General features: G+C 40.3%; 2 protein-coding genes across 2 annotated transcripts; one reads left to right on the top strand and one right to left on the bottom strand.

The window, feature by feature from the left end:
* Positions 1 to 383: 383 nt before the first annotated feature.
* On the top strand, positions 384 to 1,400 carry LOC108605598 (maker289). The gene is made up of 2 exons (XM_017995374.1): positions 384 to 482; positions 542 to 1,400. The coding sequence occupies exons 1-2, from the start codon at positions 465 to 467 to the stop codon at positions 1,295 to 1,297; spliced, it is 774 nt and encodes a 257-aa protein (XP_017850863.1). The 5' UTR covers positions 384 to 464; the 3' UTR covers positions 1,298 to 1,400.
* Positions 1,401 to 1,470: 70 nt separating this feature from the next.
* Positions 1,471 to 14,564, bottom strand: LOC108605597 (cholecystokinin receptor type A). Its single transcript, XM_017995372.1, has 5 exons — positions 13,694 to 14,564; positions 3,228 to 3,428; positions 2,850 to 3,158; positions 2,579 to 2,771; positions 1,471 to 2,004 (listed from the first exon to the last, which is right to left on the bottom strand). Exons 1-5 carry the CDS (start codon positions 14,250 to 14,252, stop codon positions 1,491 to 1,493), a joined length of 1,776 nt encoding a protein of 591 aa, XP_017850861.1. The 5' UTR covers positions 14,253 to 14,564; the 3' UTR covers positions 1,471 to 1,490.
* Between the last annotated feature and the right edge of the window lie 2,614 nt (positions 14,565 to 17,178).

The following is a 17,178-nucleotide window of genomic DNA, read 5'->3' as shown; positions in this document are numbered from 1 at the left end:
CTTGCCGCCTGGCAGAACGACTTAAAATGTAAAATGAAAGGTTTCTATGGTTTGTATAAACAGCCAAACAACTTTTACAAAGTTCCAAGAACAACCACGTGTGTGTATTTGGGTCAGCTTAAGTGGAGTTAGCTAAAAATAAACTGTAAACAGTAAATAGTTTGCATACACTTGGGACGAGCCAATAAAAAATTATAATAAGGTAATAAAAATAAGTTTAGCTTAAGTAAATAAAGCGCATAGCTAAATATCAAAAGTAAGTGTGACCGTATGCTATTTGAAAGCATCGAGCATCGATATCATTTATCGGCATCGATAGCCTAAGACTGCTTAACAGCTGAGCACAGTTGGCGTTGCTTTTGATTTGTTCAGCGTCAGAACAAAAATATTTGTTCAGTGTCAAAGCGAATAAATTTGTTCAGTGTGACGAAACGAAAAAATTGGTGCTTAAAAAACTAGAAAAAATGGAAAATAAATATATAGTAAGTAAATTAACAAAACTTGTATGTAAATTATTTTTTCTATGCCTGTGACTATGCAGATGGATGCCGAAGCTTTTGCTGCCTCTTGGTATGAGCGCACTCCGCCCAATTATTATCCAGCCTATCTGGGTGGACCCATTGATGATCTTTTCATGAATAGTGAGGAAGGCAAGCGCCGCCGAGCACTCCAAGCCGCGCGCAATAACTTCAGTTATTTGCCGGCGGAGCCAACTCGCCAGCCCCTATGGCCCATAGAGTCCATTTTCAATCCCTTGCCCATCGGGCGCGATCCTGTTGGGCCCATATCTGGCTTTGGTCAGCAATCTCAACGCGAGGAACTGCCTCAGACGCCCAATTACAGCCCCCGGCGCCGCAGGACCGCCGCCCCTATCATGCCTTTGACCCCCCTGGGTCAGCAATTGGAGCTCCAAGCTCTACGCGAGCAACTACTTAAGTCTTCCACTTACAGTCCTCTGGGGCGCGACCGCTACTGGCCTTTGAGCCGCATGGGCCAGCAGTTGGAAGTCGAAGCTCTACGCAAGGAACTGGCGAAGTTTCCCGATTACAGTCCTCTACGCCTCAGGCGCGACCCTATGTGGCCTAATAGCCGCCCAGGCCAGCAGTTGGAATCGCGACAGCCCCGGCGCCTCATTTCCGAGACTGTTAAGCCAGTGAACCACCTGGGCCAGCATTGCGCACCGCCCATCTATGATCAATCGGAGCTCTGGACTTGGCTGCGCGCTCGCTTCAAGACCGTGGGCAACATGCTGTGGGGCTGGCTGGAGAAACTAAAGCTGAAAATGTTGCAACATTAAGTGTGTTGTGATTTATATTAGATTTATTTGATTCAATTGAAACATCAAAAGACATAGCTTAGATTTAATTGTAAAAAAAAACTAGTCAAAAAAAAAGGCTATTTGCAATAAATTTACACATAATATTTACACACACAATCAATCGCAGCCAAAAAACTGAATTTTAAGCACACATCTCAGCCAGCAAGCTGATTTACAGCTGTGGACTCTCCGTTGCGGCGGCGCTGTTTGTATAAACCACCGAGTTGAGCAGTTGCTCATGGCGCGAGCGCGTGCGCCATGTATCCATGCCCAGCGCCAGTCCGGGCGCATGGGCATTTGTAATGCCGCCCGCTGTGCTTAAGCCGCCGCCGCCGATGACGCCACCCACTGCACAAGCGCCCGCCTGACTCGCCGTGGAGAGCGTGCCGGCAGCTGCGTTGCGTCTATGCCAGGGCAAGCCCTTGAATGTGTCCACAAAGGCGCGTCGGAAACTGGCGTTCATGAAGCAGTAGGTGATGGGATTGCAGCAGCTGGAGCTGTAGGCCAGCAGCTGCAGAAAACTGATCGTTGTGTAGTCTATATACTCGTACAGCGCCTGGCCGATGAACATGCTCAGCGTGTTGATCACATACAGCGGTGTCCAGCAGATGAAGAACTCCAGCACCAGCACGAACAGCATCTTCACCACGCGCTTCTTGCTCTCCAGCGTTTTGGCCTCGTTCGATCTATGGCAAGTGCAACAAATGAAATCATATAAATATATATGTGTGGTCAAGGGTCATATGCATAGAAGAAATATTTTGTATTCAATCGCATCAGTCCGATGCCTAAATAAGTTCAATTGAAATTCAAAGCAACACAATTTTAACAATTGCTTAAGTAATACACAAATGTCCTGACTGACAGTTAACTTTACATTTGATTAAGCATCCAATACAAGTGAAATAACGTATACAAATGAAAAATGTATTCAATACATGCCAAGCAACAAGGTTAATCGTAATTACTTAGACAATTAAATGAACATGCAATCGGTAGATTAATTTTACATTTTATAAAAAGTTTATCTTTAAAACAAAATCAAAAATTAAAAGCAATCATATTAAGCTAACAGTTAATTTTACATTTGAAACATAAAGAATCTCAACAAGCGAATGCAGAACAGCAAAAGTTAATCCCAATTGTATAGATTAAATTACATTTGATTAAAAGTTGAAACTAAGTTGCTTGCAATTATTTAAACAGTTACTTAAGTAATTAAACGCATAGTTGTTTGCACTATTGAAACGTATCCCTCACCTACGTAAAGCAGCATCATGGAGCCGCAGACTGGGCGAGGATGCTGGCAGCTTAGCCAATGCCACCGTTGTTGTCGTTGTTGTAGTTGCTGTTGTCGTTGTTGTTGTTGTTGATGATGATGTCGTTGTCGTTGTTGCAGTTGCTGTTGCCGCTGTGGCATTTGTTGCTCCGTTATTGTTGTTGCTGCTCTCAGCTGCAAAGAACGCCAGTGGCGAAAATTTCGTTGCAACATTCTTGTCGACAAGCGGTTGGCAGCCAAGCAAATACCCACCATTATATTCCGTGGTTACATTTAGCACAAGCACACAGCTGCTGCTGCTGCCACCACCGGGCGTGGCAGTGGCAGTGGCAGTGGCAGCCATGGCAGTCGTCGCTGCAGGCGGCACCTGTATCTGCACCGGCAGCGCCACTCTGGCCGCATCCTTGCCAACGCCCATGCCCACGTAGAGGGTGCGCGTGATGAGTATATAGGCAAAGCAGAGCACCAGCAGCGGCAGCACCAGCAGTATCAAGTCCAGCAATATATTGTACATACGCTCGTAGCCCTGATCTGGCCAAATATCGCGGCACTTGCAATATCCTGCAAAATAAAAAACGTCGCTCGAACGTTGCGCTTCACTTGATTCGCTGATTCTCGCAGGTTACTCACCCGGCCTACTCGTGGGTATCAATTGGCTGAAAACGGCAATGGGCGTCATGCAGAGTATGCCGCCCAGCCAAATAAAGCCGATTATCTTGTACGCATGGCTTATTGTCTGCCACGAGCGCGAGCGCAAAGGATGACAAATGGCATAATAGCGCTCACAGCTGATGGCCACCAATGTCCAGGATGAGACAGCCACTGAGGCAGCTGCAAGCACACAGAGGATCAATAAATTTTTAATCAACTTGCATTTACACACAGTGTTTGCTTATAAAGTTAAACAATGCACGCCGCGCTGTTAGCTAAAGTTTGGTTATGTTAATTTAACAGTTCATGTTAACAGCGCTAGCATCGATGCTTGAGCGCGTGCCTATCGCAATAATCGATCTTAAATATTCATTTGCTTTGATTACGCAGCTGTAATGCATTTAATATATTTATTTTGAATTTTTTGCGCAATAATAATTTATTTATTTTAGTTCGCTTTTTTATACGACTGAATTGAATTTCTTATAAAGCTAAATACAAATTTTTTATTTTTATGCGTATATATAAAAATAGACTGTTTTGTTTGTGCATATTAATGAATGAGAAACGAGATATACTTGCTTATAAAAACAATTTCAATTTGCTTTTCAATGAAATTGATACTCTGTCATTTTTGTCATTTTCTTTTCTGTTAGCAGCTAGAGTAAAATGAAGAAAAATATTTGTATCAACAAAAGCAGAGATTGCGACAAGAGCATTGTTGAATTGACTTATATATAGTATGTTTACTGTATAAAACGTTAGTTGCAGGTAAGCAAAACTTTTTGTTAAGTTTACTAGTTTTCTTGCTTTGCTCGTTCCACTAAATAATTGATGCACATAAATGTATGTTAACAAATGTAACGGTAAATATGTGCGGGCGTGCAAATGTTCTATTAGTAAATTGCAGGACACACACAAACACACACACACACACACACATACACACACGTGTAAACATAGGCTAAACTGAATTGAAGAATTGCCCCTGCTGAAAGTTGTAATCAGAGAAACGAAAGCAAGACTACACTTAAGCAACACGCAAACATTCTAGCCATATGTCATCGGGTTAGGACCTTTATAGTTGTTATGCGTACATGCGTATGTGTGTGCGTGTGTTTATAATCGTATGCGTTACGTTACGGTTACGTTTGTATTTTTGGCTGGCTAAGCAAATTTTTTGTGGTTTGTTTGCTAGTACTTGCTGCTCGTTGGAATCCTTCACGCCTCCCCCCTCCCCCCAACCACTCGTTTTATTTGTGGCAATCAAATTTTATAGCACAACTGACGCTTATAAATTTTTTTTTTTTTGCTGGGCCCTGTGACAAGCGCCAAGCCACGCATATTTATGTGCGAGAGCAGCAGCAGCCCAAAGACTGCGTTTGTCTGTCTGTCGTATACGTAATATGCTTAACACGTCGGCCAAGTGAAACTGATTTGAAATCCGTAGCTGTGTTGCCAGGATCCGCAACCGGTTTTATGCTGTGGGCGTGCTTAGTTAGCTGAAAGCGTCCGCCGCTTTTTGCTGTGCGCGCGTACTCGCCGCAAATCAAATTCAATCAACAACAGCGACATATGTATGTGTGTGTGTGTGTGGGTGTGTGTGTGTGTGTATATGTACATAAATAAATAGGTAAGAAAAACATGAAATTGAATTCGTGTTCAATGCTTATTCGACTTTGGCTGCTGCCAAACCTATTTGCTGTCAGTTTTGCATTTTGCCAATTGAATTACATGCACACAACACACACTCACACACACGCAGACACATAAACACTAAAACACACTCAACTCAACACTAAGACGCTAACAAATTGTGTTTGTATTTTAAAATGATTTAGTTGTCAAGGCGTCTTGCGCAAATCAATCAAACGCCTAAGCTCACGACTTTGGGGTTAAACATCGCGCTCACAAGCTCACAACACACACACACAAACAAATTCACACACACGCACAGACATGCAGACATTCACTAGCTGCATGTTATTTATAGTTTATTTGACTTCATATTTCAGGCTCAACTGCTTTGCAGCGTGTGCGTGCGCTGGCGAATTCCTCTCGCACATTATTTAAAGCGACAGCTTGAAAGTAGGCAACAGTTTTTTCTTCTACAATGCACTATGGACAGCACGCACTTTAATAAATAAATAAAAATCAAAATGCACAGCCAACAAAAAATAATTTCAGTTTGTTTTGTCGGCTGCCAGCATAAAATTATTTTGTGTTAAGCGTTTTATATTTTTATTTGTTTATGGTGCAGCAGCTACACTTTAATATATTGCAAAGCGATTTAATATTTTGCAAGCGCTTGCATTTTAACTATAATCATATGTATTATAAAATTATATATTATTTTTACTAATAATGCTGCAATTACCCACGTTGCACAGCGAGTGATGCAATTTTTTTTTTGGACAGTAAGTGTGCAATTTGCTGTTTTTGCTCTGTTACAATTTTAATGCTTATGCATTTAAACTTGCAACTTGAGAAACATTGAGAAAAGACAAATTATAAATTTTCTCTGCAGCAGCAGCAGCAAGCAGCATCTCAGGCTGAGCAGTGGCAGTAGTGGCAACTTTACGCGCGTTGACACTCAAGTTTGAACAAAAGTTTTCATTTAACTGGTTTTCGTTGGGCGCCTGCAGCTGGCCTAAGATGAAAAGTAACAAGCCCACCGCCCCCCAGCCGCCCAGTTGCGTCTGAAGCACGTAGCAGAGACGCCTCCAAAGTAGAGATTGCGCATAGTTTAAATAGCTGTGGCCAGTGCGAGTTTATTTAGCAGCAACAGCGGCAGCAATTGTTTGTAATTGAAAATAGTCGAGCGCGCCTGGTCGTTGTTTTGTGGAATTAGTGCAATTAGAAATGAAGTGCGACGGTGGCGTTGGCATTGGTCTAGGCCTTAAATATATACAATTTTTCATAGATTCTGAAGCATTGTTATTGATTTGTGAATTCGCTTTTAGGCATTTTCAATTTCAACTCGATATTCTGCGCTGTTTATTCAATTATTTTGTTGTGTAAATGCTTTTCACTTCATGTGCCATCCATTCGTGCATATATTTTTATTTTTCTCATTTACTTTTAATTGTATTTCAATCTACTATTTGCCGTCTATTTAAAAAACAAAATTCTACGGGCACATGCTGGGGCTTGCATTAAACAATCTTTTGCAAAGTTTTAACGAAACCGTAAGGAATAAACAGCGACGAAAATTCTTTTTGAAATTTCGCTTGGATTTAACAGAAACAGAAATAGTATAAAGAGAGAGAGAGAGAGAGAGAGTGTGCAAAAAGTTTGCGCAAAACGAAATCCGTTATTTCGAGCATGACCAAATCGTATTTAACTTGAAAGTGCAGCTAACTTGGCCAAAAATGCGCAACGCCTCAGACTTTTTGATCAAATTAAGTAAGTACTTTAAATTGTCTAGGTATTTCGCATTTCTTTAGACAGCTGCTGCTCTAACTGTGCATGTGTGTGTGTTACTGTGTGTGTGTGTGTGTGCAGTTGTGCGTGCCGGGCTTAGTCGAGCTGCTTTTGAAAACAAAACTCATGTGTGTGCAGATGAAAGCTCAGAGTTTGTCAACTTGTGTTTGATGCTTCTCTGCTTGCATTTGTTGTCTTTTTGTCCTTGAAGCTCACACACATACACACAGACACACACACACGCACAGTGCGTCGCTGAACTCCAATGTGCATTCATTAAAAACTTGATGCTAAAACAAATCGCATTGGCTGCAACTTTTGCTTTATCAAATAACATGAGACTCTTTAGTTGAACGAGAGTGTCGGCGAGATTTGGTTAACAATCCGAGCTGCTGCTGCATATGTTATTGCCCTGGTGCGAAGCATTAGCCAAGACAATCAAACAAATGCGAGCAAAGCTGCTATTCACCTTCCAACTTTCGATCCCCAGAGGTGCAGTCCGAACAGCTGTTCACACACACACACACACACACACAGAATGTTTGTTTGGCTAAGTCGTTAAGCCTGAATATATTGGGCATTTGTTTTAGACAACCCCAAAGCATTTAGAGCACTTCTAATAAGCTTAAGCCGCTGTTTGTTTGCTGGCAAATAACAAAAGATAATAAAATAATTGATTTCATAACAGCCTAATATTTATTTTATTTATCAATTTAAAAAGATTTCAGATTTTTGAAATTTACTGTCATCTACCAACAATAGACAAGAAACGAAATATTACCACTTATAAATTATGGAAATCGGAGCATTGCTTGAGGTTAGAGTCCCTCAAGAAAATCGTTGCATTGCAGCTGAGCGCGATCGAGCGAATGACGCAAGAGCGAGAAGCGACAAAGCAGCGACGCTCTCGTTCAGCTGAGAGCGATTGAGCGCATACAAACGAAAGCAGCGCTGCTGTCGCTAGTTTTTGCTAGTTTTTTGTCGCTCATGCTCTCTGTGGGGCTTACGCTCTCAGCTTCGATCTCTCAACTGTTATCAATGTGTGGGAGGCTGGCGGGCAAGCCAGCAAGCGAGGCCATGTCAGATCAGTTGTCTATGCTCTGTTGGCGATTGAACATGCAGTGAAGCGAGTGAGTGAGTTCGCAGCATAATAATAATTAATAATTCCAATATATTAACTAATAAGCAATAACTAGCTTGTTTAAGCAACTATAACAGTTGTATAAACTATAGATTTCATTTTGTTTCTTGTGCTTTGTTATTTCAAAACTAAAGTTAATTTCTATTAATATGAATTTCTAATTCGAATATGAAAAAATGCTAAAGCATCAGTGTTTAATATCTGCAGCTCTCAACGGAAAAGCGAATAAGCATGTGAGTATTATTATTTATATAATATTTTTATTTGTAAGTCGTCCTGGCATAATACTAAATTTGAATTCGAATGCAGCATGTACTTTAAGCCAAGGGTTAAAGGTTAAGGCTTATGCTTATGGCTCTCTCTATTTATGAAATATTTATTCTAATGGCTACACTCGTACTAAAGTTAACCAGCATAAAAAGTGGCAACAAATTGCTTGTCAAAATACTTTTGGCTCACTAATGTGTGCGTATGTTTTGCTAAAGACAAAAGCACATGGAAATGCTAACAACATATTTTTGATGAAAACCGCTGTAAGCAATGCCACAAAAGTTTCAACTGAATGCGCATAGAGTGAGGCTTAAAAATTTTCGACTGCTTTTGGAAAAGTGAAGAGCAATTTTCTAGGAAATTTTCGCTGTTGCTATCGCAATCGCTTCGAATAAAATGTAGAGCTTAAAGGGCAATTTGGGTAACAAGTGTTGAGATAATACTACAAATGTTTTATACGTGTCTTAACTGTAAACACATTCACAGCCAATTGAACATGTGTAGCAATTGCTGCTGCTGCTGTTGGTCGAAACCATAGCTGGCCATAATTTATTAATGTCCCTTTCATGTCCAGACAGGCAGGCGAGCAGGCTGGCGGGCAGATGAAAGTGTGTAAAGGCCACTTTAATGGCGCACATAAAAAAGAGAAGCAGCGACGTTGCCGCTATCGCTGTAAAAATTTGTTCAAAGTTAAAAGTATGTGAAGCACAAAAGTTTTTAGTGCCTGCCAAACGAGCATAAAATGCAAAAATCTCTTGTTAACATAGCAGGCACACACACACACACAGAGAGAGAGAGCGAAAGATATATGACACATGTGTCTGTGTCTGTGTATGTGGAGCCTTTGGGCGAAACAAAGATCTGAACCTGGAATGCATTTTGTGTGTGTGTGTTTGTGTGCGGATTAAAGGTGCCATTGCGAAAAGAGAAGGCTTGCCAGCCAGCACTTAGCTCAGTAGCTTGTTTGCTTATGACAATTGTTTTTATTGCTCCCTCACTGTGTCGCTCGCTTTAGTTGCTGGCAAAAAGAACACAACAATACACAAATAGCCAGAGCCAGAGCAACAGCAACAGCAAGAACGTGTGCAAACAAGGCCTTGGACGGTTTCACAATTTGCTTAATGAGTTTTTGGCCACGGGCAGACGCAGTCGCTTGCAGTTCGCCCACACAGTTTCGCCCACAGGCAGTGTTGTCAAGCGAAAAATAAGATAGATCGCTGTTAATGTACAAAACGATCTAGTGAATGCCACAAGCAATGCACACTTTAATACTTCGAATAGCAAAACTTTAAATAATTCGATTTCGAAAATCGAAATTGTAATGGCAATGGCAGCGCTTGGCTTAAGCAATGCTCACTTAATGCATTTAGTTTGATACTTCGAATAGCAAAGCTTTAATTAATTCGAGTTCGAGTTCGAAATTCGAAATTGTAATGGCAATGGCAGCGCATGGCTTAAGCAATGCGCACTTAAAGCATTTAGTTTAATACCTCGAATAGCAAAGCTTTAATTAATTCGAGTTCGAGCTCGAAATTCGAAATTGTAATGGCAATGGCAGCGCATGGCTTAAGCAATGCGCACTTAAAGCATTTAGTTTAATACCTCGAATAGCAAAGCTTTAATTAATTCGAGTTCGAGCTCGAAATTCGAAATTGTAATGGCAATCAGCGCATGGCTTAAGCAATGCGCACTTAAAGCATTTAGTTTGATACTTCAAATGGCACAGCTTTAATTAATTCGAGTTCGAGTTCGAAATTCGAAATTGTAATGGCAATGGCAGCGCTTGGCTTAAGCAATGCGCACTTAAAGCATTTAGTTTGATACTTCAAATAGCAAAGCTTTAATTAATTCGAGTTCGAGTTCGAAATTCGAAATTGTAATGGCAATGGCAGCGCATGCTCACTTAAAATATTTAATTTGTTACTTTAATTTTATACTTCAAATAGTTAAGCTTTAATTAATTCCAGTTCGAAATCGTTTTTCCGCCAATGGCAACACCCATCTAACGGGAAAATAGCTATTTTGTCTGTCTCTCACAATGATTTAGCCGCAGGCCAACTCATTACTTACGCCCCACGTTGGGCGCCCTAAATATATGTGCATTTACTTTGTACTTACTACAACAGCCTACGATTGTAACTGGGACTTCGGACTTCGGACTGTGATTGCGATTGCGATTGCGAGTGTTTGAGTTTATGTTTGTTCAAAAAAGACTTGAAATCAAGTGGCCAGTGAGCAACATTAACTGTAATCAAATGGCATACTTCGTTGCACAGCAGCAATCTCTCAATGAAATTAAAGGCGCCGCCCTCGTTTATTGACATTCTATAACCAGAGAGCAGCTTTAGGGTCATAAAACTGACTATCGAGACCCATTAGCACTAAAAGGCAATGAAAAATTTGAAAACTTTTGCCTTGATCGCTGCCAAATGAACATATCGTCAGACGAAACAGTTAAATCAGTTAATCCGATTTAGATTTGTTGGCAGCTAAATTACATTAGGCCAATTATTATAAAAAAGCTCAAAGCTCAAGGCTCAAGGACAGTTTTAACGGCTTATGGGCAGGCCATAGGGTTAGACTAACTGTTTATCGACGCCATTAAGTGCCCACAATTAAAGTAGCTAATAAACACACATACATACATACATACATACATATGTATATATATTTATATTTATACATGTGTGTAGGCGCATTAAAATAATTTTTTATGATTATTATTGCATGTGAATCGTTTTATTGACTCGTTTGCTGGCACGAAACTTCATTTGGCATGCCAAGCACCAGCTACACATACAAACAAATAACTGTATGTGCGTGTGTGTATAGAAACTGTAGCCTACATTTAGCTGCTGCGCTTTAAGCAAACAATTTTCGTTTTCGTTTTGAATGAAACTCAATGGCCTGTATGCGAAATTTTTGAGACACACACACACACAAACATATTTTCCAGTTAAGAGTGTCACTTCTATGTATATTATTTCAGAGTATTTCCAGCGCACTTAATCTGCTTTATAGACTTTTGTATTTTTGCTTCAAAGCGACAACAAGAATTTGCTGCTGTTTGTTAGACTTTATAGTCCTGTTGCCGACGGATAACGCGCGTTATAGTGCCGAGGATAAGCAAACAGCAGAAGCCAAAATTTAAGCATGTGTGCGTAGGCACGCTATACACATATATATATATAAGTATGCGCGCGCGTGTGTGTGTGTGTGGATAAGGACATAACTTCAAATCAAACACTTGTCAGCGCTTCAACAAAAGAAAGCAAACGCCAAAAAGAAAACACAAGAGCAGCAGCAACAACAACTACAACAACAATGTTTGATTCTATTAAAAAGACATTTACAACAAAACTTTGCTGGCGTGCGGGCAAAGTAATTTGGCGGCACACATACTTTTGTCAACAGCAAAGGGACAGAGATAACCAACAACAAAAAAAAAACAAAAAAAAACTAAAAGATAAAATAAAGAACACTGGACAATATTTGTGTCAGTGGCAAGGCAATTAACTGGAATTAGTTTGCTAGCTGGCTGCTTATGTATACATATATATACATATATATTTATGTTGTAAGGCGCATTAGCAGCATCACACACACACACACGCACACACACACATAAATAGACAGCTTACTTACCGCAGCTGTAAAAACTTGAATGCGCTCAACTAGCAGATGCCCTAAATAAATACTAAATAAATACTGCTGAATATTTTGCATAATTTACAAACTACAGCAAAATAAAAGTACAAAACAACATTTCTTTATTTTGAGGAGAAGCACGCAGAATAAATATTTATGCATTTGTGGGCGTTTGTTCATATGGCTACTAAAGCACACAAAATATTACACAGAAAAAAATTACAAACAAACGGCCACAGCAACAACAACAACTAAATAATAATAATAAAAGTAAAAAGATTTGTTTTTGCTGTTTTGCTGTGCACAGCCTGTAATAATACAGAAAATACGCGTACAGATTTAATCTGGGGTTCAAATTATGGCATGTAATAAGCGAAAAAATATAGTAAGCAGCAGGACGCTAGTGCCACAAAAGTGCGAGTGAGAGGGAGAGAGAGTGGCCGCTCAGTTTCAATTTGTCATTGTTTTGGTTTCGGTTTTGGTTTTGGGGATTTGATTGCGTTTTTGTTCATTTGCCGCGCCTTCGCAATTGCTGTGCATGACAATAGAGCGCAAATAAAATGACTTGGATTTACATTTAAAGATTAAATATGCAGCAACAATAGTATATAGTTGTTAATTTATGAATATGCGCGCGCGCTTGTTTGCTTTGCTTTGGCGCTATTGTAGCAGACTGCTTTTGAGTGCTAGCGTTATTTGCTGCGCTCGAAAGTATGCTGCATGAAAATTCTCTTACGCGCTTTTGTATCTGCATAAATAATTTGTAAATGACACGCACAAGTGTCGGCAGGTCACAATTACATACAAACGCCCTCAAGTACACTGTGTATATGTGTGTGTGTGTGTGTGTGTGTGTGGGTGTGTATTATAAATAAAGAACGTAGCATATAAAAGCAGCCAGAGAGCTGCAAGGCACTTGACAGCAAACATATCAAATGGATAAATTTTCAAATGTACAATTAGCCAAGCGGCAAGTTGTTAATAGCATCCTACGCATCGAAAGCGACTGGTAGCTGTCTGTTAGCTTATGCTAAAATATGTATAAATTTAAAATCATTTTTGCTGTAATACAAGCCTCAGTGTCAACTTGAAAATCCAAGTTAATTAAATATAAATATTTGTTAGCGCCACTTTAAGTGTAAAGTGTGTTTGAAATCAAATTGCACTTGCGCTCAATTAACGCACACACACACACAAATAGCATATTTAATTAACAAAAGTATTCACAATGCGCTCATTGTGGTTGCCACTGCGTGTTTAATATTTATAATTAATGAACCACAATAACTATTTACAAAATGAGCAAATGGCGTCAACGTCAGCTTTGCTGCACTGCTTAATTAATATATTATGTTCACATTAAAGTCAATGCTACTAGCTACTTGGCTTATAGCATTTGCTTTTTGCCTTTGCGCTTGACTTGAGGCTAAGCAAACTTGTGCACAGCTCCTTGGGGGCTTTAATTTACCACATGGCAAGCGCTGAAGTTTTGCTATTTTATGTCTCTGGCATATACCATAAGTAAGCACCATATTATGCTGTATATTATCACAGATACTTATGCAGACAGACGCACAGACAAATATATATATATATATACATGCTATGCTATGCTCCCAAGAGCGCAGCCATGTGCTGATTGGTAGCTTAAAGCTGTTATTACAATAAAACTAAATACAGTGCTAACTCGCTCATATAATTCAATCAGATGACAGCTAAAATTTGGCAATGATAAATTATTATGCTCACATTTGAAATTGCCACAGTCACTCACGCTGCTGGCAAATAAAAGTGCAATAAATTTAACAACAGCGCCCGCAGCTATGCTACAAAAAAATGAACATTAATGCTGCCTATGCAGAATTTTAATTAAATTAATTGCACAGCACGTATAAAAAAAAACAAAAACTTGTTGCTAATTTGTTCACTTGCAGTTGAGTTCACTGTTAATTCACAAACTTACCCTGGGCAAACTGTATGAGCTTGCAGAGAAACTCGCCAAAGATGAAATTACGCAAGAGCGTGCCCACGAGTGTCACTGGCATGCAGAGCACGCCCAGCAACATATCCGATATGGCCAGATTTAGCAGAAATAGATTCGTTATTGTGCGCATGCGTCGATTCTGTACCAATGTGGATATGACCAGCAGATTGCCCAGCACGGCGCACAAAAGGATCACACTATAGCTGGGTATAAGCCAAACAGGCATTTCGGTAGCACTGCTGGTGCTGGTGCTTGCTACAGTGGCCGCCACATCTGTAGCAGCAATGCTCTCGGTGATCACATTATAGTTGCTGGCGGCCAGCGCGTCCTCCTCATAGCTGAAACTGCTGCTGTTGCTATGGCTGCTGCTGCTGTTGTTGCCACTGAGCGTGTCGTTGATCGTGCCCAGCGTGAGCGAGACTATGTGGCTGGCAGCGCTGCTTGTGTTGGCATAATAATCGAGCAACGCCTTGTAGGCAGCTGCCCGTTGGGCGGCGGCGGCGGCGGCGCTGGTGTTGCTGCTGCTGCTGCTAGACATCGCCAGCAGCGGGCTAGAGCCGACAGTATCGTATTAACTGGCACCAGTTCGCCTGCGATTGCATTTTCAATTGCACTTGACTGTGTGTGGTGCGGGCACTGAACAAAAAATGGAAAAATGTTTGCAATTTTCAATTTGAATTTGATTTTAAACGCGCGCGCAACAGGCACAACGGCGGCTCCTTCTGCTCGTATGCAGCACAAAAATGTCGTAAAGCTTAACGTATTGACGTAGAAGAACGCCCACGTTAGGACGCGCGTTGACGTTGGTGGCAACGTCCACGCCCACGTTGCTTGCTCTGCTTTGGCACGCTTACCGTTAGGTTGAACGCGTCGTTGGCAACTGGAGCTACAAACAATTTGTCGTTAGCACAGGCGTCCAGTGTTGGCCAAATTCGCGTTTTTCCCGTTAAATTTGCAGCGCTGGCTGTCGTAAGCCGAAACTCACCACAGCAACAATGTTGCAGCAACATGGCAAGCTAAGCAGCATGTTGCGCGCAAACAAATGTTGCCAAAGCAACAATTTGCAATCGAATTACAAATTTGCCACACTTAATAATTAAATATACTTACTTACCGTTTTCGTTTTGAAAAAAAAATCTAATCTTGACTTTGTTAATTACAAATTTCATTTGAAATTAAAGTTGGCCGCTTTACTTACTTTAATAACTGCGCTGAGCTGAGCCTTAGCGCCGTATGTTATTATCGAGATAGCTCAGATTTTAGCTTTCTCGCTCTCTTTCTCAATTCTTAATTCGTATGCTGTGTGCTCTGTGTTTTTCTTTCGGTTTTCGGCTGCAATCAGTTTGCTTTTAATTCACATTGCAATGCTAGCCTGCCTGATAAAAACGACGTGGATGACGCTGACGACGATAAGCCCTGCACCGGATAAGCCTCAAAGTCGCCTCGTACTTGTTTTACACGCACACACACACACACACACGCACACACACACACTGTTAAATGTTTGACATTGTCGGTTAGTACGTGCGCACTTGATTGCAATGCGTCCGGCTGGGTCTGTCACTCTTTAAATCTCCAGCTCTGTTCTTTTGCTGTTCTCTCTGCTCTATGCTCTCTCTCTCTTGCTCTCCCTCTCTCTTTCGTCAAGGCTGATTCGGCACTGATTGCTAGCACAGGATTCCGTTAAACCCACACCTGAATTTGCAAGCCGACCAACCAACCGGTCGATTGCAACAAAAGCCTAAAGACTTTATTCTTAAGAAAGCGTCTGCAACAAAGTTCCCCCTCCCCTCCCCACCCCACACGACGCTTCCACTCTTAATCTCTTTACTTAATGCAATAAAAAACAGGAAAGAAAAGAGCTCCGTCGTTGGCACGTCGCAAGCCGCATGCACTTTAACCCATTATGAACACATGTTTTGCAAAAAAAAATAAAAGTAAATGGAATTTTTGTGTATGAAAAAAACCAAAGCATGGCATATTTATGTAAAAATGTAATTAAAGTGTTAAAAGCAGTCGTCATAAAATATAAAAATCCAAAGGCCTTGAGGCTGATCTGGCTAAAAAAACGTATTGGAATTTAGGATTAATTTTAAGCTACAATAATATATTTATTTATTTACAATATTAATTATTATACAAACTAATATAATACCTAAAGATAGTGAGTGCTAGCTACTAAGGCCATCGACTCGTACCATAATATAAATAAAAATATTATAATAATATTTACAATTACAGAAATTTAAGTCAAGCTGAAACATTTATTTATAAAAGGTGCCAGTCCCGCCTTAAGCTAATATTTCAAATAAAAATAATAAATATAAAATTTCTAGTATTACAGTAATAGTAAATTCTCCAAATTTCCGGCATATCAATATCAGATACAAATCCGATACAGTTACAGTTGAATGCTGTTAAAATTATTGTTTGATAAGCAACTAATATTTATTATTATGAGCATATATTATGCATTTATTTTTGTATACCATACCATGCTTTATTTATAATTTATGACCTGTCCCCCCTGCTGCTGCTGCTGCTGCCGCTGCTGTTATTAGAGTTATGTTAAAAACAATGCTAAGGGTATACGAAACACAGTGGGTTAAATCTGCTCAAATATTTTCATTAATAAAAAACGCATCTATAGTAATAACTCTATAAGTCTCAGTACCCGTAGCTATGCACACATGCACACATACATATAAATAAGTAATACCCTTATAGCGTGCCTGACGCATTTAGAAATTGTTGTCATTGATCAAAAATGCAATTGCCTTGCATCCTCCCATGTAAACCCACACACACACACACACACACACACACACACACACTTAGCAGACGCGTATGTGTGTGTAGCTGTGGCTAAAAATTTTGTCAACGTCGCTGCCAACGTCGCTGCTGTCGCTCAGAACAACTGAAACTGAAATTGAAAATATAACCAAATGCGGTGGCGTCGCCGTCGTCGTCATCGCCATAGCGCTATCTCGCTCGCACCGCATTGATTGCGGCTGCTCCACTTGCACGCTCAGCGCTGCCAGCTTCGTTATATTTTCGTTGTTGTTGTTGTTGTTCTGTTTGCTGCTCTTTCGCTTTGCGCTTTGTGCTTCTGCGTCAGCCACTTCGTTGGAGTTGCACGCGTTGGGGCTGCCGCATTCGTGAACAACAATTCGAGCGAGTCGGACGAAGTCGGTTGGCTGTTACTATATAGTAGATATATTTTTGGTCTCTTCGATTTTAGCCTTTTTGCCATTGTCTTTGTTTATAAATATACTAGTAGTACACCAATTTTTTTTTTTGCTGTTAATTATTGTTTATCGTTAAAGTGATCGTACGTTGCGTCGTGTAAAAAGTTGCTAAAAAAATAATCAAAAGAAATACCAAAAAAATATAAAAAAAAGCAGCAGCAAATTGTCAAATTTAAACAAAAAGTTTTCACCAAAATCAAAGCGGCAAAAATTCAT

The sequence above is a fragment of the Drosophila busckii genome, chromosome X, assembly GCF_011750605.1.
Source record: "Drosophila busckii strain San Diego stock center, stock number 13000-0081.31 chromosome X, ASM1175060v1, whole genome shotgun sequence".
NCBI lineage: Eukaryota > Metazoa > Arthropoda > Insecta > Diptera > Drosophilidae > Drosophila > Drosophila busckii.
This window is presented reverse-complemented; position numbering and strand designations above follow the sequence as displayed.

Bases quoted from the DNA above. Each gene is read 5' to 3' on its own strand.
- LOC108605597 (XM_017995372.1), bottom strand. From the start codon at position 14,252: ATGTCTAGCAGCAGCAGCAGCAACACCAGCGCCGCCGCCGCCGCCGCC. The intron at 3,159-3,227 runs GTGAGTAACCTG...TTTATTTTGCAG, and splicing joins GATACCCACGAGTAGGCCGG to GATATTGCAAGTGCCGCGAT. The intron at 2,772-2,849 runs GTGGGTATTTGC...CGTTCTTTGCAG, and splicing joins TGTAACCACGGAATATAATG to CTGAGAGCAGCAACAACAAT.